Genomic DNA, 27,152 nt, shown 5'->3' with positions numbered 1-27,152 from the left:
TCCAACAAATTCTTATGAGAATGAGGTTCAAGTTTTGCCTGCTATCCCAAGCCCCTATTTTCTCCTCCAGTGGAGTCATTAACTTCCATTTTCTCAGTTCTAATTTTTAAGAAATTATTTTCTTCTGTCAGTTTTGTGCTTCCTTTTCCCTTTGCCCAATTCTACTTTTGTCCAAGTTCTTTTCTTCAGTGAATTTTTGTACCTCTTTTACCTTTAGGCCAATTCTGTTTTTTAAGCTATTTTCTTCAGTGTTTTTTTAGTGCCTCTTTTACCAAGTTGTTAATTCTTTTTTTGTAATTTTCTTACATCACCATCATTTTTTTCCCAATTTTTTTCTATCATTCTTATCTCTTTAACTCTCCTAGGAATTCTTTTTGAGCTTGTTTCCAGTTAGAATTTTTTCTTTGAGACTGGATATAATTATTTTCACATTGTTGTCTTCTTTTGAGTTTATATTTTGGTCTTTGCCTCCATAGTAGCATTTTATGGTCAAGTTACTTTTCTGTTATTTCTTAGTTTTTCCAGCCTATTTCTTGACTTTGAATTTGATGTTAAAGTTATGCTCTGTGTAGTCACTGTCCCAAGTTTCAGGCTTTTTTGTGCTACTGTTTTCAGAGCTAGTTCTAGGGGTCCACACTTTTTGGTGCTTCCAGTATCATGTGATCTGGGAAGAGGTGTTGTCACTGCCCTCCTGGTCTGTGCTCTTTATCTTAGACTGGGACTGGGTTCCATACTGTCTTGTGACCAACCACAAGTACTTCTCTTCACTCTGGAACTGTGACGTGAACTGTATGTGGGTAATAGACTTGATGGTCAGTGCCAGCAGAGAGCCTTTGTCTGACCAGTTATCAAAGACCCTCTGTATCACCAAGGAGATATTCACAGCACCAACAGTGACTATGAATATGCCATCGTAGTTCTGAATTGCAAAGTATAACAGACTCTCCATATAGAAGGTAGAAGAAGAACATTTATTCAGACACCAGAAAGCCAAATTCCAACACCAGAAACCAAATCCATCATAGTAACCAAGAAGTTAATACACGTTAGCACTATAGGGGACAAAGTCATTACCAAACCTTCCCTTGTCCCCTGCTGGGGCCTTCCCACAAGTAAACACTCATGAGCCTAGCTGTCTGCTTCCTGTGCCCTTCCCAGCTCTGACTAGTCTGACCAACTTCCTCTCAGCTCTTCATTATCCTGTTCCACCCTTCCAGATCAGCAAACTTCTTTCACCACAGGCTCCATGTGATCCAGGTGCCTATTAATGAAGGGGAAAGATCTTCCCATTTAAATTGCCATTACATCCATTACTGTCTCTGGGTTGAGAACTTGCAAAGTTGCTGTTACCACTGTCACAGCCACCTCCCAGTCCTTGTCCCAGTGTCATAGACTTCTCCTCTTTACTTTCTAAGTTGTCTAAGACTTGAAAAATCACACCCCGACCTTTGGTGGCTCTGCCATTCTACAATTTAAGCCATTATTTCAGGGACTGTTGGGGAAGTTCAGCTGAGTTGCTGAATCCATTCCACCATCTTGGAAGTGTTTACTGTTAAAAGTTTGAATATTTTTTATTAGTAAGATAGCAATATCATATTATTATTGATTTTGGTAAAACTTTTTTCAATAATGTTTTTGTCCTTTGTGTTTTCAAGGCCAAACTGTTTTCAGATCGTAGTTCAGCACTTTAGTGAGGAGCATTACATCTTTTACTTTGCAGGAGAGACCCCGGAGCAAGCCCAGGTGAGAAGCTTTGCTGTCTCTGTGACGTAAGCTAATGTGCTAGAGTGTTTCATGTTGGGTTATCTTGGGGAGCTCCCTCAGATAATGTAAGGAAGACAAGGAATTTGCTCAGAGCAAAAAAAGAACTTTCATAGATTTGTGAGAACTTATAAGAAATTCTTTACAGTAATTTATTTAAAGGAATAACTAATAACAAATGAAATGTTTCTCTTTTTAAAAAATGAAATTATTTTATTCTGAAGTGAATACTCATTTTGATTATATCTGTGCTATTAAAAAAAAGCTCCTTGACATTCTCAGCACAGTACAGACAGGAGCCAACTAGTTGGCTTTGTTACAGAACATTATTTTTTGTTGTTGTTGCTTTATGTATTTTTTGTTGGTTTAAATCCATGTTTTTAAAAGAGAATTCTAGTCATTAGGAAGAAAAAGAGCATGCCCTAGATATTATACACATCCTAGAATTATTCTTTACTTCCTTCTTTGTTTCTTCTATTATTTTAGCTCAATATTAATAAGTAGCTGGGAATATAGTAATACAAAGTCAAGTGTGTATATGTGTGTGTGTGTTTTTAAAAAATAGTGTACTAGATTTAATGAAGAAATAATGGTCTTGAAAAATCTAATTTCTCTAAAATGTCACTTTAAAGAAAATAAAATAGTAACTTGCAAGTAGTGTTGTTATGAAGTATGTAATTCAGGTATAGCTCTACTATTGACCACTTTGTGAATATTTGATGCTCTGTGGAAGAGGTAACCTGCCACTGGTTAACAGGAAGCATGTGGCTCTGTCTAAAACTGAAGTTACTAATGTAATATACTGACTATCCCCTGGGCAGAGAGAGACTGATTTTCTGACTGTGCATCTTGTCTTAAGACTGTGTATGACACTGGCTTACGTTAAAAAACAGAACAGACTTAAAAAAAAATTTATATAAAGACTATATGAAAAGGTTATGGTTCTGAAAGGAACATTTGCTTTTCCTATTTCAAGTTTTTCTCCTGGGGCCTTGCAGAATTTCTCAGTTCATTAAAATACCTTGTATTTCTGTAGCGGTTGTACAAAAGTCAGACCTGTGCAATATCTCTCTTGAGGTATATGTCCCTATTTTGCAGATGGGAAAAGCTGGGGCACAGAAAACTTAGTTGACTTGTTCAGTGTCGCACATGTTAGAAGTGGAGTTAGGAATAGAGCCCAGCACCTCGGGATCCTCTGCTTTAATCACTTTACCATGTTCCCTCTTTCTGTGTGAAGATATTCCTCACACCCTGAGGACAACACTGTGTAAGTTTCGCATGTCACATGATTATGTGGACAGCCAGTTCTGTCATTTTCTTCCATTGCATTTACGTTCTTTTTTCCGTTGCTGCTTAGTAACGTCTCTGCAGTATGATTATTTTCAGGTTTCTATTAGACGATTGGTGAACTTTTGAGTTTTTGGTTGCATTCCTTGCTCATGCTTTTAATTCTTTGCTTTATGGCAGTAGTTTTAACTTCGATATTGGCACAGCTCAAGGAAACTCATTGAAATAGCTTCCAAACTCAAGATATGGCTAATGCAAAAAATACAGACCTTTCTAGAAATCTTCACTTCCAAAGTGAAGTGTTTGTACATTATTTTTTAATAAGCACAAAGCTGTTATTTCCCTTCCCCAGAGCATCTTCTATTTGAAAGTTGTTAAAGTAAAACTATACTTTAAATTGAGTTGTTTGAAATTGCTTCAGCTTAAAGTACATTAAGTTTATTTTAGCCTTTCAAACTTTTATAAAAAGAAAAAGAAATTTTAAAAGAAAGTAAAATAAAAACCAAACTCTTGGGATTCAGCTCTAACTATAATAATGTATTTCATAAATTATTTTCTGTATTATGGTTGAATAGTACAAGTTAAGATGCTTTGCGAGTCAGTCCTCATTTAATCATTTCGTTTTTGAATTTGATATCACACACATACAACACATACACGCACACACACACGTTCACATCCAACTTTAACTGTTTATGCAGTTTAACTGCTTTATGTTTACCCAACATTGTATTTACTTAGTGGAAATAAGTACTGATTCATTAAGAAAATAAAAATGTAATTTTTTAATGAAATGCAAATGCAGTAGTGACCATTTTCTATTTAGTACTTGATATTTGCTAAAAAGAGACTTTTGGTGTGTAAAATCTTTTAAAAGTTGAATATATGAACATTTTTACTACATGTTTCTTCAGTGTGTATACATACATCAAAGTATATTTGAGACTGAGGCATAGAAGCAAAAGAGAAAGAAATCTACCATATTTTGTTAAAGTGTTAACATTAAATTGGTACTAATATCAGATACACATTAAAAATGTACTTACTTTGAAATATTGGGATTCTTTTCTTTTTCTTTTTTGGTAGGAGTGGATGAAAGGTCTACAGACATTTTGCAATTTACGAAAAACTAGTCCAGGAACATCTAACAAACGCCTACGTCAGGTGAAGCATTGTAGTTTTCTTTTGGCTTATTGATTGCAATTTCAAACATAATATACTTTGGAAATTTTAGCTAAATATAACTTGTAAAGGTAGTCTGTAATGTAGTTGTGAAAACTGATTTGCTTCTAATATACTATAGTACCTAGGCTTGGAAGAATAATATTTTGTTCATTTTTTACTGTTCCTTGAAGTTCTAATGTTTAGCCATCATCTTTACTCTTTTGAAGATCTTATTCAAACGCAAGGAGATCTAGATGGCCTAAGTGGATTATTCCTGGACTTTTACATTTTTTTGTATCTAAATAATGTGAAACAAGCATGTATTAGAAAGAGTCCATTAATTCTTACTTTGGTGGAAATGTCCAAAACTAAGAATTAACTAAATATCTACCAAAAGATTGTTTAATTTTAGTTTATTAAACTATATTTGGGCCAATTGTTTCTAATTTGTGTCAGTGACAGCTGTAAGGAATTATCCATTTTCTTTATTTATTGAAGTTAAAATGTTATTTTAATTGTTATCAGCTCTTCCACAAAATTAAAATGAACTTGTTTTAAAACACATCAAAAACCATAGATATTCAGAGGGGTCCTGTAACAGAATCTTTGATTGTGATTTCTGGAGAACTCAGGGGTAATATCTCATAATTTTGTTGTTCAGTTGGGTCCGACTCTTCGTGACCCCTTTTGAGTTTTCTTGGCAGATATACTTGAGTGGTTTGCCATTTCCTTCTCTAGCTCATTCTGTAGATGAACTGAGGCAAACAGGTTTAAGTGAATTGCCTAGGGGTCACATTGCTAGGAAGTATCTGAAGCCAGAGTTGAACTCAGGAAGATGAGTTTCCCTGACTCCAGGTCTAGCACTCTATCCACCATGTGATCCTAACTGGCAAATGTCTCATAATAGGCCACCATTATGAAAGCTTAATGTGCCCTGGATTTACTTGTAGTCTGTTACTTCTGTCTTTTTCTATCCCAGCCATTCCTTGCATTCACTCTTATGTTTAAATTCCCATAGCAATCTGGGATTGCTTGAATAACTTTCTCCACGTGACTTACAAATTGACTTTTGATGCCTAGCTGTAGAATTAACTTTGTTAGTAGTAGAATCAGTAAACCTACTAGAACCAGTGAACCCTACTCCCTTTTTGTGGTTGCTTAGTACTAGTGCCTACTAAGCCACTTTCCTTTTCCTTTTCTTCTCTTGTCCCTCTGGAATATGTAGTGATAAAAATTGTCATGATATCAGTTTGTGAATGCCTTTTTAGAAACTGGAAAATTAAGTTAAAAAGGGTTCCTATGCATGATAAGATGTATGGAAGTTTTTTCCTAGAGATTGAGGATGTTACTTCAGTTAATGTTAATAATTCTTTGACCTCTGAATTTACCATTAATTCTTGACAAAGAATTTTTAGAGCAAGGGAATTTTTTTTCTCCCAGAGTAATTATATAAATATATTCTGGAATTGTCATTTCTCTTATGTATCTCATTTCCTCTTTATATGAGTTCTGTGGTTAGAAAACATGTATCTTTATGAGAAAATGCTTGGAGCAACATCTTGTGAAAAATAAGTTGTGAGGGAGTTCTGAATAAGATAAGATGGCAGCTTGGAGTTCGAACTGTCCCATTTTTATTCCTGTGTTGCTATAGTGAGAGCAACAGGTCAAATAACAATTAATAAATGCATAGAGAAGCATCAGTAGACTTCTTTAGGAGTGCACAAAAGCACATATACTGAAAGAGGAATTTTGCCAGAGAAACTAGCAAAAATACAAGAAAGCTAAAATTCATGGCAGCACTATGAATTGGAAAGCCCTAGGAAATACAATGACCATAAACTCCCAATCAGGGAAACCCCAAATGGAAAAGAAGTCATCCCTAAAGGGGAACAGGAAAGAAGCAATAGTCCCCTGACAGGGAAGTCCAGGATGGAATGTAAGACCACTCAGCATCCTGATCAGAAAGTCTTGGGAAGAACAAGGAGAGTGATGATCCATGGACTTGTTCAGGACATTATGAGGGGAGCAAAATATTCTTTGGTACCTTGGTCAGGGACAACTCAGGGCAATAGAGACTACCCAGTACCCTTATTGCAGAAGCTTCAGGGTTGGCAGAATGCCACCTGTACCCTGCTCAGGGACTGCCCCCTATAGAGAATTTACCAGGGCACAGAGAACAGACAAACCAGGGAAGTTGAGAGCTAGCAGCAGGAACCTAAGAAGACAAGGTAAGGAGCATCCCATCCAGTGATGGAAAAAGGTATAGAGCCTCTCCCTGGACTATGTCCCAGATTAAGAATTGAGGCTAAACAAGATATCAGATTTTATGAATAAAGGTCTGAGAGGAAGGAAGAATCCACAACTATGAGACTAAAATAGATTGGGGAGAAGCATTGCAAGTGTACCTGGAAAAAAATGAAACAAGAGATTATAAGTAAAATGAAAGAATTAGGAGGAATTAATAGCTTTGAACATAAAATGATAAACCATATTCCCAAATTGGATTCCGTGAAAATTAGGATGAACCAAACAAATCATCATTGTCATAAGACAATAGAAAATGTTAAAATAAATCTAAAACATTGGAAAAATTGAAAATGTTAAGTACCTACAATTGATAATAATAGACTTGAACAACAGTTGAAAGAGAATTTAAGAATCATCAAACAATTGAAAACTAAAAAAAAGTAGCCAAGAAATCTTGAATATGATATTTCAAGAAGTCATAAAATACCAAGAAATCAAAATTAGAGTGGCATAAGACTCTATAGTTACATTGAAAAATAGAAGAAGTCTTGAATATACTATTCTGAAATGCAAAAGATAGAAACTAACAACCAAGAATAACTTGTAAAACTGAGCATAATCCTAAAAGAAATAAAATTTTTAGTTGAATAATTGTCTTGTTCCCAGATGAAAATACCAGATCTGAGTAGAAAGGCCAAAATGCTAACACAGGACTCAAGAAAAACCAGGAAAGGCAAATACATTTAGACAAATGGGAAGGGATTATACAACCATGCAAAGTTTGTATTCTAATAGAATAGTCACGTATCCTTTCAGAACTGTAAGGTGTTTAAGGGTCATAGAAGAAGTTATATAAGATAAACCAAGGTTGTAGAGAATGGACAAAAGGAGGAAAAATATGGGGCAAGGCTTACCATTTCTCCTAGGTGAGTAAGGAGAGTACACAAACAGGGAACAGGGAAGTAGGTGCCACATTACTTTTACTGTTAGGTAAGCTGGACAAAGGAAAACATAAGAGTTTAGTTGTTGAACTACATTACATTCTTGATGAAGGAGGGGAGGGTGAAGAGGGAGTTTAGCATTGAGAAAGGAATAATTGACAGGCAAAAAAAAGTTTGAATTTTTAAAAAAGTACTTTGTGAAGGGGAAATTAACAAGACTAAGAACCAGCGATTGAAGTTTGGAAAAGGGGAAGAGTGAAGAGCCAACTGAATGGAAGTAGATCACTTCAGTTACAGTGAAGTAAAAACATTACTAGCATTGATCATACTGTTTCACCACTATTCTCTCCTTTGTAAAGAGGGGCTTGGAGGAAAGAGAAGAAAAAATAAAATCATGGCCATGAACCTTAAATGGGGGGTAACCTTAGTAATAATAAAATGTGAAAGGATAAAAGAATAAATTAGGAAGCAGAACCTAATAATATGTTCACCAAAAAAACTCTAAAAACTTGAAACAAAGATCCTGGAGCAGAATTTATGAACTTAAAAAAAATGGCATGGTAACAGGCTTGATCTCAGACAAGGCATCAGAAAAATAAATACTGTTAAAAGGAATAAGCAAGGAAAATACATTATTATACTTAAAGATACAATATAGAATTTAAGAGATAAGGACTTAATTTATGTGCACCAAATTGTATAACATCTAATAAAATGTGAATCAAATTAAAGGGAGAAATAGCAAAATCATCATAGGAGACCTCAATGTGTGTGTGTATTCCCTTTAGACTTAGATAAATCTAATAGATAAACAGGAAAGAAATGGAAACCTTGAGTAAAATTTTAGAATAATTATGATAGAGCTCTGCCACTTACTGAATGGGAGTCATAAGATCAAAAGGGATATAGATGTTTTCAGTTTTGCTTAGTTTTGTCAACTTTCTCAAATTTTACCATATACTAAGAAAAACCTTATAAAGAAATGGAGTAACAGTAACAGATCTTTTCCTTTCCTCACTGCTTGTAAAAAAAATTATAATCAATAAAGATCTTTGAAGAAACAATTCAGTCTTTGTTGGAGACTAGAAAACCTAATCCTAAAACATTAGTGGATCAAAAAATAAATCAACCAAAACAATAAAGAATTTAATCAAAGAAAGTGAGACAACATTCCCAAACTTTTGAAATAAATCCAAAACAGTCATTAGGTGAAAATTTATCCCTAAGCTTTCTTGTTTGGGGTGAGGGTAGGAGAATAGAAAGTACAGAATTATACATGCAGCTAGAAAAGTTTTTTAAAAAAATATCAAATCAAAGAAACCTAAGTTAAAGACTGAGGTAGAAATTCTGAAAATTAGAGAAGCAATGTAATAAGCTTGGAAGCAAAAACCATATATTCAGTTAATAAGTAAAAACAGGAACTGTTTTATGAAGTAGGTAAAATATTAGCCAATCTTACTTAGAAGAGAAGAAAAACAAATTGTCATTATGAAAAATAAAAAATAAGATTTCACTCTAAATGAAGAATTAAATGAAAGAAATTGCTAGAAACTTCTTACTGGAAAGTAGAAAATTGAGGAAGAAATTTGTAGACAGATTCTTGGATAAAGTATTATACATGAAACCAACAATTTCCATTATATTCCACTGCACTTTTAAAAATCAGATGTGATAAATATATGAGATAAATTTATTACACATATGTTGGCTTCAAAACTGTCCTGTTTGTCTCTTCTCCTGAATGTTGTTCTTTTTCTTGTTAGGATTTTTTTTCTTTTCTATATATTATGGTTATCCTCTTTTCTTTCTTTTAAAATTCTCTCTTTCCAAATCTCCCACATCTTTCCCTTGGAAACTGATAAATAGGGGATGGGTGGTGATGGTGGTGGTGCTTCTCTTATAACAAAATTAAAACAAACAAGTCACAGTTAAAGGAGGACATATCTCAATTTCATCAAGTCCCCTGTAATTGTGATTGATCACTGCAGTGAAAGAGCAACACTCAGGAGAAGACACACACAGGATAGCTTTGAAGCCAACATATATCTTACATATACCAAATTTATCTCACATATACTTAACACATCTAACTTTTTTAAAATGCAGTGAAATATAATGAAAATTGTTGGTTTCATGTATAATACTTATTTTTTTGGTATATATAGAAAATGTTCATGTTTGATTATCAAGACTATGAAGACAGCAGACCCTTTAGAAAATAAGTTAGGACTGTATGTATGTTTTTAAGGTAGAAGGATTGTTTAAATGATGATGTAATGCAGTTTCTCAGTATTCACAAAAGTATTTTATATAATTTCATTTGAATACAGAAGTTGGTTGGTATTTATTATCTGTTGCATTTTATGTTCTACTTGATGATAACCCTCCTAAGGGCAAATATGATTTAAGTCAATATTTTCATTTGAAATGGGAAAATATTTTGAAAAAATGGAAGTAGAAATTTTGTTAAATTTAAAATGATTATTTTCTGGATCTGTTATGTAATTGTTAATAAAATGGGACTCTTTTTTCCTTTAGGTTAGCAGTCTTGTTTTACATGTTGAAGAAGCTCATAAACTCCCAGTAAAACATTTTACTAATCCATATTGTAACATATACCTGAACAGTGTTCAGGTAGCAAAAACACATGCAAGAGAAGGACAAAACCCTGTATGGTCAGAAGAGTTCGTCTTTGAGTAAGTCGTATTTTGTTACTCAATCTAAATCTCACTGTAGTCAAACTTTTTTTTAATACTGTGTGTGTATTTAATGTGTTAGAGCCCTGAAATCACAAGCAAAAAAGAGGAGATATTTTAGTATTGGCTTCTCAAAAAAATGACATTCCTTTGTTGGGTCAGCTTTTTTGTTTGTGCATTTCAGTCATTTGTTCACCATATATATTGATGAATTAATATTATCTTGAGAGATTTTGGAACGTGAAGGATTTGGGGATGAGTACCTATTGTGAGGTAGCTTGCGTATATTTAACATGTCATTTCTGCTTTTAAATCTAATTGCTTGGGTAGGAGACTTAGATTATTATAATACCAACATTTATATCTTTATATCAGTCCATTTTTGTTCTTTTTCTTCCAGTGATCTCTCGCCAGATATCAATAGATTTGAAATAAGTTTAAGTAACAAAACAAAGAAGAGCAAAGATTCTGACATATGTAAGTTGATCTAGGGAAATGTGCAGAAATAAACTTCATAATTATTTTATTTTTAACAGGTTTGATCTTAAAGAGGATTAGGTGTTTTAGTCCGTAAAGTAAAAGTCCAACTTAAATTGTATTAAATGTATGTGGCCATTTTAATTTATTTACTTTTAATAGTTTACATTTGCTCATTTTAGATGAGTTGTACAAATAACTTTAACAGACGTACTGTCCCAAGGAGTTCAGAGGCTTACTATGTATTTTAGCCAAGATAGAAATTATACTTCATCTTGAAGTCAAGTAAACAGTTCTGGTTGTATGGTTACTGTAAGCATATGTGAAACCAGAGTTACTGTATATGAAATAATGATTATAATTCACAATTATATAGGGCTTTAAGTTTGAATCTCTACCCCTCATCCCAGGTACTAGTTGCTACCCTGTGAAATAATGTGAAGCAAGTGTTATTTTCATCCGTATTCTAAGATGAGAAAATGAAGTTTTAGAGAACAGAACTAGTTTCCTTATTTCTGTTCTACGATTCTTTGTAACTGTACTCCCTGCATTTTAGTGCGTACTTATGAAGAATTAGTTACATGTATGAGAAGTGTGTGAATTAGTGCCAAAAAATACTCATCTGGAGTTTTTATGTTGAATAATGGGATGGATATTACCTTGATATGTAAAGTAAGACAAAATGCTTCCTCTTGAGTATTGCCTTTCCCATTCTTTGTTTCATTGAGACATGTTTGCTCGTTTTTTACAGACTCCTTTTTTTTTTGGATGGGGCCACTTGATTGCTTAGGGAGTAAGGGAAGAATCAGATTGTTTTCTTGGTGTTCTGTCACTTTAGTCTTGTCTGACTCTTTGTGACCCCATTTGGGGTTTTCTTGGCAAAGATACTGCAATGTCTTGCCGTTTCTTTCTCCAGCTCATTTTACAAATGAGGAAACTGAAGCAGATAGGGTTAAGTGACTTGCCCAGGATCATATACCTAATGAAATGTCTGAGGCTGAATTTGAACTCAAGTCTTCCTGCCTCCAAACCTGGCACTCTACTGCATCACCTGGCTGCCCAGATTAATTACAACTTGATATTAAAATTAAAAGTAACAGTTTAGAACGTAGTAGATGACAGGAAACCACTACAAACTTTTGAACAAATAATGTACATGTATACACAGAAAACACAACCAAGTAAAGTAGTGGTTGTTGGTGAAAAGGACTAATAAAGAACAATGCAGTAGTGCAAGGAAAAGAAAGCAGAGGAATGAAAGTTTGTGAGAAATGATGTAATGGGCAATTTACTTTTGATTCCAGAGGTCACATGTCAGAGTAGCAATTCTGGTGTGTGTTTAACTTGGCTCTAACAAGGTGATTATTCTTACTCTTGCCTTGGACTTGGAAACAAGTAGTACAGCAGCTCTTCTGCTTGTTATAGATATGTCCTAAAGAATAATTTTAAATTTCAATTAAGATGGTTATATTTTCAATATTTTAAACAGATATGGCACCTGTTATTTTAGAATATTTAATTATAATCCATTTAGAGCTCTATATTTTGACCAAACTGCTTAATGTTTTATATTTCTGTTCCCATCAGAAAGGATACAGCAATAAGTCATTGACTAATCTCACTTTTAAAAGATTGTCTTAATTAAAATCTGTTCCCTTGTACTTAAGCTTAGTTCATTTGCATTTTATGGGTATAACCTACCTAGACTATTTGTATTACTACATGAAACTAGTATCTTGTTTTAGTATTAATTGGCTGTTTGAAAATAAGTATTGCAGATCATCATTTAACTGCTTCTTATCAGTAAAATTATAGATTACATAGCAGAGTTATAGAGTTTTTATTATTGATAAATTCAGTTCAGTGTGAGGACAATTGGTAATTTGCAAAACAATTCAATCCCCCAAACAAACCAAAAAACCAAATATGGGTAAATGCACACAGAGAACCCTAACTTTGCAGGCTGGTGAATTTTTTGTATTCATTTTCAAAATTGAGCTGGTACTTTAAATAGTAAAAAATAAAATATAGAGGAAAAAACTGTGAAGTAGCATGTTGAGTATTCCTCTCTGTCTTATATAGCACTTATAAAGCTCAGTGTTAATGATCAATGGAAATAAATTGCCATAGGCTAGCCATATTTTAAAAGGGTATATAGGACTTGGTGTTAAATGGCCTGAATTTGAGGCCGGGGCTGTGCCATATCAGGCACGTGAACCCAGAGTGAAGCCATTTAACCTTGTAAACTTCAGTTTCCACATTTGTAAAATGGGGAATATTTTGTTCTCAATATTCATAATAATTGTCTCATTAACTTGGTGGGTGGCGTAACACTTTGTAAAGTGCTATATAAATGTGAGGTCATAGTTAGTTATTCCAGAAAACAAACCAAGCCAGTACTTACGGTAAAGCCAATTGAGATATAATGCAAAGCAAGACATTGACATCTTTTAACTTGGAACAATATTTTTCTCCCTAAGTGTTTATGCGCTGCCAGTTGAGCCGGTTACAGAAAGGGCACGCGACTGATGAATGGTTCCAGCTCAGTTCTCATATACCGTTAAAAGGTATTGAACCAGGCTCCTTGCGTGTCAGAGCACGATATTCTATGGAGAAAATCATGCCAGAAGAAGAGTACAGTGAATTTAAAGAGGTATTAAATTGCTTTACCAGTCTAATTATCCTTGAAAGCATTATTTAATAGAAACATTAAAATGTTTAATAAAAGATCCATTAACTTAAGTATAGTGATTGCACATTTTAGTGGCATGTTGACAACTAGGAAAGGTTATAAAAGCCTTGCAAAGTTGTGATGTTGGACTTTAGAGACTAGAATATGTAGGCTACATACCTCTTCCGTTTTCTTTTTTTCTTATTCTTTTTCTTATTTTATTTGTTTTCATTGTTCTACAATCACCTCCATATAACTTGGATTTTTTTTACCCTCTTTCCCCCTCCTTTCCCTCTACCTCCCCCCTCCCTCCTGAAGATGGCATATAATTTTATATAGGTTCTACACATACATTCCTATTAAATACATTTTCACCTTGGTCATATTGCATAGAAGAATTAAAATGAATGGGAGAAATCATAAAACAAACCAAAATGTAATACATAAGAAAATGATCTGCTACATTCTGCAATTGAATTCCATGGTTCTTTCTCTGCATGTGGAAGGCATTTTGCCTTAAGGGACCAGTGGATATTTTTTAAGTCCTTACATTGCAGTGAAGTTCTAACTCTACCAGAAAAAATCCTCGCTCACTGTGGTTGTTGCTGTGTACAAAGTTCTCCTGGTTCTGCTTCTTTCACTCAGCATCAGTCCATATAAGTCTTTTCAGGGCTCTCTGAAGTCTTCCTGTTCATCATTTCCTATAGCACAATAGTATTCCATTACATTCATATACCACAATTTATTCAGCCATTCCCCAATTGATGGGCATTCCCTTTATTTCCAGTTTTTGGCCACCACAAAGAGCTGCTATAGATATTTTTGTACATGTGGGACCCTTTCCCATTTTTATGATCTCTTGGAGATACAGTCCTAGAAGTGAAATCGCTGGGTCAGAGGGTATGCACATTTTTGTCGCCCTTTGGGCATAGTTCCAAATTGCTCTCCAGAATGGTTGGATCAGCTCACAGCTCCACCAACAATGAAATGCGCTCCACCAACTCTCCCGCATCTCCAACATTTATCATCATCCTGTTTTGTCATGTTACCCAATCCGATAGGTATGATATGGTATTTCAGAATTGTTTTGATTTGCATCTTTCTAATCCGTAGTGATTTAGAGCATTTTTTTCATATGACTATAGATAGTTTTAATTTCTCCATCTGAAAACTGCATGTTCATATCCTTTGAGCATTTACTACTGGGGAATAACTTGTATTCTTGTACATTTGACTCAGTTCTCTCTGTATTTTAGAAATGAGGCCTTTATCACAGACACTAGTTGCAAAAATTCTTTCCTTGTTTTCTACTTCCCTCCTAATCTTGGTTGCATTGGGTTTGTTTGTGCAAAAAGTTTTCAATTTAATGTAATCAAAATTATCCATTTTGCACTATGTTGTTTAGTTAAAAATTCTTCCATTTTCCATAAATCTGATAAATACACCTCGCTCCAGTAATTTGTTTATAGTATCGATCTTTATACCTAGATCATGTACCCATTTGGAATTTATTCTTGTGTATAGTATCAAGCATTGATCTATGCCTAGTTTCCGTCACACTGTTATCCAGTTTTCCCAGCAATTTTTGTAGAACAGTGTGTTCTTATCCCAGAAGCTGGGTCCTTGGGTTTGCCAAACAGTAGATTACTATATTCATTGACTACTGTGTCTTGAGTACCTAACCTATTCCACTGGTCTACCCCTCTGTTTCTTAGCCAGTACCAAATGGTTTTGATAATTGCTTTATAATACAATTTGAGATCTGGTAGAGCTAGGCCACCTTCCCTAGCATTTTTTTTTTTTTGTTATTTCTCTTGATATTCCCTTGATCTACCTTTTGTTCTTCCAGATGAATTTTTGGTATTAATTTTTCTAGCTCTAGAAAATAATTATCTGATAGTTTGATTTGGTATGGCACCGAATAAGTAAATTAATTTAGGTAGCATTGTCATTGTTATTATATTGGCCTGGGCGACCCACAAGCAACTGATGTTTTTCCACTTACTTAGACCTGACTTTATTTGTGCTAAAATTGTTTTGTAATTGTGTTGATATTGTCCCTGGGTTTGTTCTGGCAGCTAGACTCCCAAATATTGTATAGTATCTACAGTAACTTTAAATGGGATTTCTCTTTCTATCTCTTGCTTGTTGGGCTTTGTTAGTGATACATAGAAATGCAGAAGATTCATGTGGGTTTATTTTGTAACCTGCTATTTCAAGTAGTTTTTTACTTGATTCTCTGGGATTCTCTAAGTATATCATCTGCAAAGAGTGATAACTTAGTTTCTTCTTTGCCTGTTCTAGTTCCTTCAATTTCTTTATCTTGTCTAATTGCTACAGCTAACATTTCTAGTACCATATTGAATAATAGTGTTGATAATGGACATCCTTGTTTCACCACTAATCATATTGGAAATGCATCTAGCTTATCTCCATTGCATATAATGCTTGTTGAAGATTTTAGGTAGATACTACTTATTATTTTATGAAAAGTTCCCTTTATTCCTATGCTCTCCAGTGTTTTTAATAGGAATGTGTGTTGTATTTTGTCAAAAGTTTTTTCTGCATCTATTAAGATAATCAATTGGTTTCTGTTAGTTTTGTTGTTGATATGATGATAATACTAATAGTTTTCCTAATATTGAACCAGCTCTGCATTCCTCATATGAATCCTACCAGATCATAATGTATTATTCTTGTGATAAGTTGCTGTATTTTTTTTTGCTAAAATCTTATTTAAAATTTTTCCATCTATATTCCTTAGAGAAATTGGTCTTTTAATTTTATTTCTCTGTTTTGGCTTTTCTTGGTTTAGGTATCAAAACCATATTTGTATCATAAAAAGAATTTGGGAGGACTCCTTCCCCAATTTTCCCAGATAGTCTATATAGTACTGGAATTAACTGTTTTTTAAATGTTTGATAGAATTCACTTGTGAATCCATCTGCCCCTGGAGATTTTTTCCTAGGGAGATCATTGATGGCTTATTCAGTTTCTTTTTCTCAGGTGGGGTTATTTAAGTATTCAACTTCCTCTTCTGTAATCTGGTGAATGTATATCTTTCAAAATAATCATCCATCTCATTTAGATTGTCGAATTTATGGGCATACAGTTTGGCAAAGTAATTTCTTATGATTGTTTTAATTTCCCCCTCTTTGGAGGTTGAGTAATTTGGTTTTCTTCTTTCTTTTTTTAAATCAAATTGACCAAAGGTTTTTCAATTTTATTGGGTTTTTTTCATAAAACCAACTCCTGGTTTTATTTATTAGTTCAATAGTTTTTGTGTTTTCATTTTTATTAATCTCTCATTTGGTTTTCAGTATTTCTAATTTGGTATTTACATGGGGATTTTTTGTTCTTTTTTGAACTTTTTCAGCTGTATGCTCAATTCATTGATCTCCTCTTTCTCTATTTTATTTATGTAGGTATTCAAAGATATAAAACTTCCCCTAAGAACTGCTTTTGTAGTATCCCATAAAATTTGGTAGGTTGCCTCATTATTGTCATTCTCTTGAATGAAGCTGTTGATTGTTTTTATAATTTGTTGTTTAACCCACTCATTCTTTAGGATTAGATTGTTTAGTTTCCAGTTAGTTTTTGGTTTATATTTCCATGGCCTTTGATTTACATATTAGTTTTATTGCATTATGTTCTGAGAAGAATGCATTGACTATCTATGCCTTTTTGCACTGGATTGTGAGGTTTTTAGGGCCTAGTATATGGTCAGTTTTTGTGTATGTGCCATGTACCACTAAGAAAAAAGTATATTCCTTTCTATCCCCATTCAATTTTCTCCAGAGATCTATCATACCTACCTCATCCGGAGTTCTATTCACCTTCTTTCTTGTTTATTTTGAGGTTAGATTTATCAAGTTCAGAGAGGGGGAGGTTGAGGTCCCCCCTAGTATAATTTTGCTGTCTGTTTCTTCCTGTGACTCCCTTAACTTCTCCTCTAAGAATCTGGTTGCTAATACCACTTGGAGCGTATATGTTTAGTAATGAAATTCCATTATTTTCTTTGATGCCTTTTAGCAGGTTATACTTTCCATCCTCATCTGTTTTGATTAGATCTATTTCTACTTTTGCTTTGTCTAAGATTAGGATTGCTACCTCTGCTTTTTTTACATCAGCTGAAGCACAATATATTCTGCTCCAGTCTTTTACCTATATCCTGTGTGTATGCCCCCTTTTCAAATGTGTTTCTTGTAAACAAAATATTGTTGGATTATGATTTTTAATCCATTTTGCTGTCTGTCTCCATTTTATGGGAGAGTTCATCCCATTCACATTCACAGTTATGATTACAATCTGTGTCTTGGCCTCCATCTCCTTTCCCCTTGTTTATACTTTTAGTTCTCCCTTCTCTGTTCCCCTCCACAATAGGGTTTTAATTTTTGACCACCAACTCCCTCAGTCTTCCCTTCTTTCTTTCAGCCCCCCCCCCCCTTTTAATCCTCTTTTTCCTTACTACTTCTTCCCTCCCTTTTACTCTACCCTCCCTTTTCTTTCCTCCTTCCCCTCCTACTGCCTGTAGAGCTAGTTGTATTTCTGTACTTAACCTAGTTTGTTGTATCCTCCTTGAATCCAATCAGATGAGAGTACCTCTCATACAATGCTCATCTCCCTCCCCCTTTCCCTGTACTGTAGTATAGTTTTGTGCCTCTTCCTGTGATGGAATTTATTTTTTTCTGCGTCCTCCTTTTCACATCTCCCATTATACTCCCTTCCACACCCTTAAATCACATTTGTTATCACATCATTTAATACATACCCACTCCCTCTATCTATGTATATCCCTTTTACATTTCATAATAAATATACAATTCTGAAGATTAACAAGTATCATCTTCCCTTTAGGGATGTACACAGTTTGCCCATATTGTGTAACAAGTTATTTTTTTCCCCCCTGTTTACCTTTCTATGCCTCTTTTGTGTTCTGCATTTGAAGATCAAATTTTCTACGGAGTTCTGTCCTTTTCATCAGGCAGGTCTGGAAATTCCTTATTTCATCTAATGTCCCATCTCCTTGCCTGAAATATTATGCTCAACTTTGCTGGGTAATTCTTGGTTGTAGTCCCAGCTCCTTTGCCTTATGGAATATCATATTCCAGTTCCTTCGATCTTTTAATGTAGAAGCTGCAAGGTCCTCTGTGATCCTGACTGTAGCTCCTCGATATCTGAATTGTTTCTTTCTGACTGCCTGCAGTATTTTCTCCTTCACTTCATAGTTCTGGAATTTAGCAATGATATTCCTTGGTGTTTTTTTAGTTTGGGGTCCCTTTCAGGAGGTGAACAGTGGATTCTTCTGATGATTATTTTTCTCTCTGGGTTTAGGACTTCTGGGGAATTTTCCTTCATGATTTCTTGGATGATATTGTCCAGGCTCTATTTTTCATCATGGCTTTCTGGTAGATCAATAATCCTTAGATATTCTCTCCTGGATCTATTTTGCAGGTCAGTTGTTTTTCCAGTTAGATAGTTTACATTTTCTTCTCTCTTTTCCTTCTTTAGATTCTGTTTGACTGATTCTTGATCTCTCATAGGTTCATTAACTTCTACTTGCCTGATCGTGTTTTTTATCAAATTGTTTTTTTCAGTCACCTTTTGCATCTCCTTTTCCATTTGTCCTTAAAAGAACAATTGTTTTTTTAAGGAGTTATTTTCACCAGTTTTGTACTTCCTTTTCCGTTTGTCCAGTTCAGTGAATTCTTTTTTCATATTTTAAAAATCATTGGCCAGTTTTTCTTCTATTTCTCTAATTTGGGTTTTAAAATCCTTCCCGAGCTCTTCCAAGAAGGCTCTTTGTGCTTCAGACCAGTTCATATTCCCTTCTGAAGTTTCAGATGGGAGCACAGTCTCAGTGCTGACCTCTGCTATTTGTGTTTTGGTCCTTGTCCCCATAGAAAGATTCTATGATCTTTTCTTTTCTGCTTTGCTTCTTATTCATGATAATAACCCTTTTTATGGCTTTTAAAGTAGATCTCTAGATCTGTGGCACAGGGAGCTCTGTCTCACAGTTCTTGTGCCTAAAACTTGGGGCTTTGTGTGTTGTGGCCTCTGGTTCTTTCAGCTAAAATGCTGCAGCTTACCTGGTGCTGAGCTGGCTGGTGTTTGAAAGCAGAGGCCAGGTGAGGTCTTTTTGGGTTTCCCCACAGTTAACCTGGAGCTAGCTCATTAAGTGTGGGGGAGGGGGTGGTCTGGTCTCAGGAGGTCTCCTCTGCTGAGCTAGAGCATAGGGAAGCTCAGCTGTCTGTGCTAGTGTTTTCCTGATTCCCCTGGGGTGCTGAGGCACACTTGGGGTCCTGGTGTTGGCAGTTGCTGGCTTCACCACCCCCCTGGGGCTCAGGATCTTCTCCTGGTTTGTTGAGGGGCTGTCTTGGACAGCTCTGATGCTGTACTAGTCACCTTTGGCCACAGCAAGAGGAAACCCTCCTTAGCAATCTTTCTAGCCTCATGGGCTAAGAACCTGTTTTCCCCTTCTGTAGCTCCCACTGTTCCAGGATTTTTCCCTGAGGAGATGATATTCTCTGGGCTTGTCAAGGTCAACAAGGGGAGGGACATAGCAATTACTGATCACTCCGCCATCTTGGCTCCTGGAACGGGAAGAAAATCTACCTCTTTCATTTTAATGAATTATTCATTGTTATGCCATCATAGCCTCAAAACAGTGTTCTTTTCTTAATCTTCCTAAGGACTACTTGATAATGTTATTGTGTTCTGATATTCTTCTTAGCTTATTCTACAAAAAGAGCTGCACGTAGTCTATGCTTTATCACATGTGTGTGGACAGGACCGAACACTATTGGCTAGCATCTTACTGAAGATTTTTCTTCATGAAAAGCTTGAATCGTTGTTATTACGAACACTAAATGACAGAGAAATAAGCATGGAAGGTACAGTATGAATTTGTTGGTGCCATTCAGAAAATGGAATTACACAGATATTTGTACCATTTATTTCTTGTTCTTTGAATGAATGTTTTGCTTCTGATTTTTTCACCAGTTGTGGAAGTTCACAATTACCTCTTATGTTGCCTGATACTAAAACTTGGTCATTCTCATGTCTGTAGTGTTACATTGCAATGAGTAGCATTAGAGAGAAGTTTTTCTAAGTAAAAGTTATTTATAAGGGGTAAAATTTTCTGTATCTGGACAAGTTGATCCATTGTGCTGTTGTTATGATTACTTGAAATTTTTACCTCCTACTTTGTCATACTGAGTTCAGAGTTCTTATTTTTACTTATTGTTATCACAAGCTATGAGTAATTTAAGTACTTTACTTTTTTCAGTACACTTTTTATAGTGCACCTCATAGTTAGTCTCATTTTTCCCTTCCATTTCTTGTCTCCTCTTCTAGCAGAGCTTGTAAGCTCTGTTAGGACAGGGACCATGCCTTATTCTGTATTTTAAATGTTGATTTGTTGAATTAATTAACGTATCCAAAAAGGCTGTGATATCAGCTGTGTGTTTTCAGTGAAATTTTTTCCCATTACTCTTGATTTCATCAAAATCTGGTGCTGGAATCACTTTCCGGTGGTATGATATAATTTTCATAATGTAGCCAGTTTTTTAAATAACTATGATGACATGGCAGTTTTGAATGTTGTAATTTGGAATAAATTGTTGGAGTTTTTTTGTTCATATTCCATTTAAAACATTTATTTAGATGAAGCTACTACCTTATTTCGAGCTACCACACTTGCAAGCACCTTGATGGAACAGTATATGAAAGCCACAGCCACACGTTTTGTTCATCATGCTCTGAAAGACACTATTTTAAAGATAATGGAGAGCAAGCAGTCTTGTGAAGTAAGATTTAATATTTCCATTATTTTTCTTGAAGAAATGCCAACTATGTATCCGATAATGTGTATTTTAAGGGAAATGTGTGATGTTTGCAAAATAAAATGATTGCATCATTTGTATTTATGTTGTGACACGGGATCTTTAAAAGTGAATGCCAAAACAGGATTAAAAAAGAATATTTTATTTAAGATTATAACATTACACCATAAAATTTTGATGTCCGTTTCTTACTTTCCTTCATGCATTATTGTTAGAATTTGTATAGACCACTTTCTAAAAGCTTTTTAAAAAACTGAAAATTTGGGTGACAAAGGTTTTTTGGATGGAACTTAAGAAATACTTGAACTTGCTTTCTAGTGGAAAAGATCTATTGCAAGAGATGTATTCATGATCCTTTCTGAAGATGGTTTAGTTAAGGCACTCATTTCATTTTTAATCAGGTGTCAGTCTAAATCTCTAACTGTCTGTTTAGTCATCTGTGAACCTGTGAAGTTGTACACAAATGTAAATAAGAGTTGTGCTGTCTGTCCAATAAGGTGGTGCTGGCGTGGTCCTTCTTTTTTCTTTTTGAGGTGCAGACATTTATAGACCTATGATTTCCTCAGGGCAACTCTCTACCAATGCAGATTGGCTAGTTATCTCTAATTTAGAGAAGTGGCTTGTCCATGTTCACATGGGAAGAGATAGGATTTATAACCAGATTTTCCTGACTCCAAGACTCACCCACTATTCAAATGTGATACTACTTATTTCCATTTAAATATATTTTTCATCTCCTGCCTGGAAACACAACCAATTATATCTTACGTTGGCCAGCTGAGGGTTCCCAGCACACAACATTCTACCTCCCATCTTTGTGCCTTTGTACTGGGCTGTCCCTCATGCCTGTAATTATCTCTCTCATGTCTGCTTTTTAGTTTACCTGGTTTTCAGGTCTACCTTCCTATGCCCTGTACCACATCCCTTCCCCTTCCCCTCCCCCCTCCCATGACTATTGCTTTCTCTGATATTACCTCTCATTTACTCTGTTTATATCTTGTAGGTACCTAGTTAAATAATTTATTGTGTCCCTATTAGAATATGAACTCCTTGAGTAGGGCCGGTTTTTTTTTGAACCTTTGTGTCCCAGTGTTTTAGCATAGTTCTTGGCAAAATGTAAACACTTAATAAATGCTTGTTGACAGATTAGTACGTAGTAGTCACTAAATAAATGCTTCATGGATTGATTGATTTCATTGGTCATAGGGACCTCGTTCAAGAAAACTCCCTGTACCATCACAGATTGCCGTTTTGCTGCAGCTTGTAGTTTTAGGAATTTGCCTGGGCACAGAAATGGTCGAAAGTTTGTGCAGGGCATCAGATAGCTAGGGTTTCAGAGGTAAGGCTTGAGCATGTAAAAATCAGGGTTTCTCCAGCTCTTGTGTCCTCTTTGCCGTTCAGTGTACACACCTAACAGGTATGTCGGATTATGTTGTTGAATGACAGGGAGCCCTACAGGAACAGTGCCCAGAGAGAGTATATTGATATATCCTTTGTTGTTTTCGTGAACGTTGTTGTGGAAAGCCTTTACGTTTATAGCGATGTTTGTCTAGAAGCCAATCACGTGAAAAAAATGGTGCTTGTAGAGAAGTGAGAACTGTCTGACATAGAAATCTCTCTGAAGTTTTACTTTTCAAGAAGCATTGATGTTGGTTCTTTTTTTCTGTTTAGCTAAATCCTTCAAAATTAGAAAAAAATGAAGATGTAAACACTAACTTAGTGCACCTGTTGAACCTACTTTCAGAGCTTGTGGAAAAAATATTCATGGCTGCAGAAATTTTGCCTCCGTAAGTTAATATTTGTTTAGCTGTGATATTGAGAGGATTTTACATTTGTACGTGAACATGTGCAATTCTAAAATATATCTGTACTTTAAAGAAAAAGACCTTATACCCTGTGAGTGATAATGTTTTTTACTTTCTAATTATATTGTATTTTATTTTTTATTTCTATTTAATAGTAGATACCTTATATACATTCTGGGGCTAAATTATTTACCAGTGTTGTTGAAAGAAAAGTGCCCCATATATCCTCCAAACAAACAAAAAGTTGAATATTATTAGTTGGGAAAATAGCAAGATTTTAATGATATATGTAAATCAAAAATAAAAATAATTGAAAGCTTGTTGGTTAATTTTTGCCTTTTGTGAATATTGTACTTTTGGGGGAATAGGGTCTTCTTGAGTGGAGACCAACAGCATTATATGCAGCAACTAAAAAAGCATATGTTCTAATAGAATGTGAGCTCCTCGAGGGCAGGGACCTTTGCATTTTTGCCTTTTTATTCTTCACTCTTAGGATAGTGCCTGGCAAATCATAGGTGTTTAATAATTGTTTGTTGTTTGAATTGGGATAGAAAGTAGATTTTATTAGAAGATGCCATTAAGAGTAAACATTTCTATTCTAGTACATCATAGAAATATTTTTAAAGTAAATTATGTTATTTTGGCAGGACATTGAGGTATATTTATGGGTGTTTACAGAAATCTGTACAACACAAATGGCCAACAAACACAACCATGAGAACCAGAGTTGTTAGGTAAGAATTTTCAGTTTATTTATTTCTGTAATGCATAACTTTCATAAATAAGGAGTTAATAGGCACCAGACAGGAGAAATATGACATTAGGAATAGAAGAGAGAACCTGATTTTTAGAAAACAGATTACATAAATAGTTTGACCTCTCATTTGATACTGGAATAGTTGCTGAGCACTGTTTCTGAATCATTAAGCTTATGTTAGAATTTAATTTACTACATTTTTGTATCGGCTTCCAGATGTATATTAAACATCTTGTTTTTAAAAGTTTAGCCTTTGGTTGACATTGTTAATTGACTTCAAATTTTCATTTTGTAAAACCAACTAAAAATTGTTGAACTAAAACTAACAAAATCAATAGCTCACTTCATAGAAACTTCTCTTCTCCTGAACTGTATTTGTGAAATAGCCTTCTTCAACACGATGCAAAAAGAATCAGCTGATCTCCCAGTAGGGACAACATGAATAGTTAGAAAATTCTTGTTGCATTTTAACTTGGTGGGACGTTCCTCCCTCTCTCGTATCCCCAGTGGGATCCTTTTTTTCATCACTTTTTTGTAGGGGATTAGTGTGTTAGTAGAGAAAGACCTGCCCTTCCTAGCCCTATTGTCTCATATATTTTTATAAGTAGGGACTTGATGTTCTAATAATTTACTTTGCTCATCGAATATAGGTTTGATGTTGCTAACATCATCCCCACTGACAAATCAGCTTCAATGAAAGAAAATATCTGTAAAATAAAAGTTAGATTGTGACAAACCCCCACTGTTTACTAAAATCCTTTTGTATCTCATTGTGGTACAGAGGTACCACAATGGGTGTTTGTTGTGAGTGGATCTGTAACTGTTAGGACATAGTTTAGAGAGCATGATAAGTAGAAGATTGGCTAAGAGATGTTGATTTCTTTTTTAAGCTATACTACATTATAAAGAGATCTCTCGAAGTGTTGAAATAGTTTGAGAACAGTCATACATTCTGCATTTGCTCTTTCCTGGTTATAGATCTTGAGATGAGTGAGTCTCGAATACTAAGCAAAGTTTGAAAATATCAGTCCTTAGCCTTATTATGTACTTACACAAAGGATTATAATGCTTTAAGTCAGAAGGACCTTAGATATCATCCATAGTCCACCATCAGCTGCCCATTTTGCAGATAGATAAGGAAACTAAGACCCAAAGCAGTGAAATGCACTTTCCATCATATAGGTAATAAATGGCAGTTCTGGAATCAAATCTAAGGCAAGAATTGTTTTCATTATGCCATGCTACCTCATCCTGTTCAGAGAATAAAACAAACAAGTTCACTGGAAAAATTGTCAGTTTGGTGTAGATAGTGTTAAAATTCTATAATCCTGACAGTCAGAAGGTTTGGGGCACTTCTCTTGTTTTCTCTGATGCTAAATTAGGTTTTGCTATTGAATTTTTGTTTCTGATTTAAAAATTGTCAGGATTGCCTTATGTTCAGAGTCCATATCAACTTTCTCTAGTCCTTTGGTTGTTTTGAATTTATATCTCTGATGTGATGAATCTTACTTGGTATTTCTCTTTTTAAAAAACATCTTTTTTCCCTTCCTATTCAGTGGTTTTGTTTTTCTTCGACTTATCTGTCCTGCTATCCTTAATCCACGGATGTTTAATATCATCTCAGGTAAATAAATAGCACTTAATAAATTTTAGATATGTAACTTAGTAGTCTAGATTAATTTAGAAAAAAATTGATAGTTAAAATGTTCTTACTGGTACTTTCTGTTGGTGTCAAGTCTGTATTTGGTTTCAGTACTTAAAAGAGGCAGGAATCTAGAGTCAAACACTCGTTTTTTGGAGCAACTTTATCCTACTTCCATAATTGGATATAAAGCAACCAGAATATAGTATCTCACACTTAGCAAGCACTTAAAAAATGCCTGTGATAGCACCTCACTTACCTCCTTCCATCTTCCCTTTTTTCTTCCTCATCTTTTCTCCCAGTGTCTGAAACAATAGGTATCTATAGACCTAGACACCTAAATAGGTGTCTGTTTTTTTTTCTTGGCCCTTCAATACCCTGATTTGTATGAAATCTGTGAAACTTTTGATTGATGGAAAACGATTATTGGTAAACTCTTTGTACTAGACACTATCATACTATACTCCCTTATTAACCTGAACTCACTACTGGTTTTGTTACTGTGAGCTTCCAGTCCTGATAGTATAGTTAAATTGGTGCCTTTGGTAGCAGAAATAGAATGGATTTCAGAGCTGTCACCAGCTAGCAAATGGTAGTCTTAAACTCTGTAAATGTCCAACAAACCACAGATTCTGTTTACCTTGTCACACGTTTTTTAGAGAATGTCTTACAAATTTAGTCATCTTTTAAAAGAAAGTCAGTAAAATGAATCATGTAAAATATAGTTTGGCTTTTTATATATTTTGGGAAAAAAAAGTACTGTTTAGTTTTCTAGCAGTCATTTCTCTTTGATGGTGTTTTTCATTGCTTCTGCAAAGGTTGGAGGGCAGCTCGGTGGTACAGGGGATGCAGTGCTGGGCCTAGACGCAGGAAGACTCAACTTTCTGAGTGCAAATCTGGCCTCAAATACTAACTTGTATTACCCTTAGTTCTTCATCTGTAAAACGATCTGGAGAAGGAAAAGACAAGTCACTAGTATCTTTGCTGAGAAAACCCCAAATGGGATCATGAAGGGTCTGATGTGTTTGAAAAAAGACCAGAGAACAACAACAAAATAGATAGCCAGATTGCTTAAATTCTGAAAGAATTAAGTAATTCAGATTATATCTTGTATGTAATTATTAATTTGTCCAAGTTGCTCTGCCCACATTTAGACTTCTAGGAAACATACTTATATTAACTCTGATGATTTGTGAAATTATATAAAGGAATTTAAGGATGAAAAACTGGCTTTTTTATCAGTTGACCAAGATCAGGCATTTGTGGGCTGCAGACAACTTTTAACTAAATAAGTGCTCCAGTTTACATGCCTTACAGATGCACACGTCTCCCAACTGTGTCTAAAGCATCTTTTGAATTTGATATGACCTATAGCATTCCGTGAAATAAATGTTAGAAGTCCCCAAAGTAGAACGGGGATCTCCAACTTTTTCCTAATGATATATTTTTTAATTTGAGAGGAGTCTGCTGATTTGCAGTGTTATTGTCTGAATATCCCCACCATGTTTAGCAAATCGTAACTAACAGGCCAGCAGCTGGATTCCAGATTTCCCCTTGGGAAGAGAAGTATGCTGGTGATAACGAATGTAAATTAAATTAGGTGTTGGCTGAATATTCCTGAATTAAGAAAATTTTTTATTTGTAATAACCTGTTTGGTAGCAGTAATTCTGTAAAGTGTTTTTAGCTTTCTTTAAATCCTAAGATTTTCCAAAATATAGGGTGTCCCAAAAGGACTTTTGTACTTGAATTTTTGTCATTCTTTACGTTTTGGATGAAGAAATGCTAGGATTTTGATAGTAAAGGCTTTTTAAAGTACTAATTTCTCAAATAAAAATGACTAAACCCTTCTGACTTCAAAT

General features: G+C 34.8%; 1 protein-coding gene across 1 annotated transcript in view; it reads left to right on the top strand.

Annotated features, from left to right (window-relative positions):
• The window catches only part of RASA1 (RAS p21 protein activator 1), a 113,617-nt gene that overhangs the window by 73,138 nt on the left and 13,327 nt on the right, over positions 1-27,152 (top strand). Inside the window, exons 12-21 of the mRNA XM_072606203.1 lie at positions 1,656-1,743; positions 4,135-4,212; positions 9,939-10,096; positions 10,497-10,573; positions 13,054-13,226; positions 19,978-20,137; positions 20,910-21,052; positions 22,760-22,875; positions 23,541-23,627; positions 25,207-25,274. Coding sequence (XP_072462304.1) covers positions 1,656-1,743; positions 4,135-4,212; positions 9,939-10,096; positions 10,497-10,573; positions 13,054-13,226; positions 19,978-20,137; positions 20,910-21,052; positions 22,760-22,875; positions 23,541-23,627; positions 25,207-25,274 — 1,148 coding nt within the window. The remainder of the gene's footprint in view (positions 1-1,655; positions 1,744-4,134; positions 4,213-9,938; positions 10,097-10,496; positions 10,574-13,053; positions 13,227-19,977; positions 20,138-20,909; positions 21,053-22,759; positions 22,876-23,540; positions 23,628-25,206; positions 25,275-27,152) is intronic.

The sequence above is a fragment of the Notamacropus eugenii genome, chromosome 4 (assembly GCF_028372415.1).
Source record: "Notamacropus eugenii isolate mMacEug1 chromosome 4, mMacEug1.pri_v2, whole genome shotgun sequence".
NCBI lineage: Eukaryota > Metazoa > Chordata > Mammalia > Diprotodontia > Macropodidae > Notamacropus > Notamacropus eugenii.
This window is presented reverse-complemented; position numbering and strand designations above follow the sequence as displayed.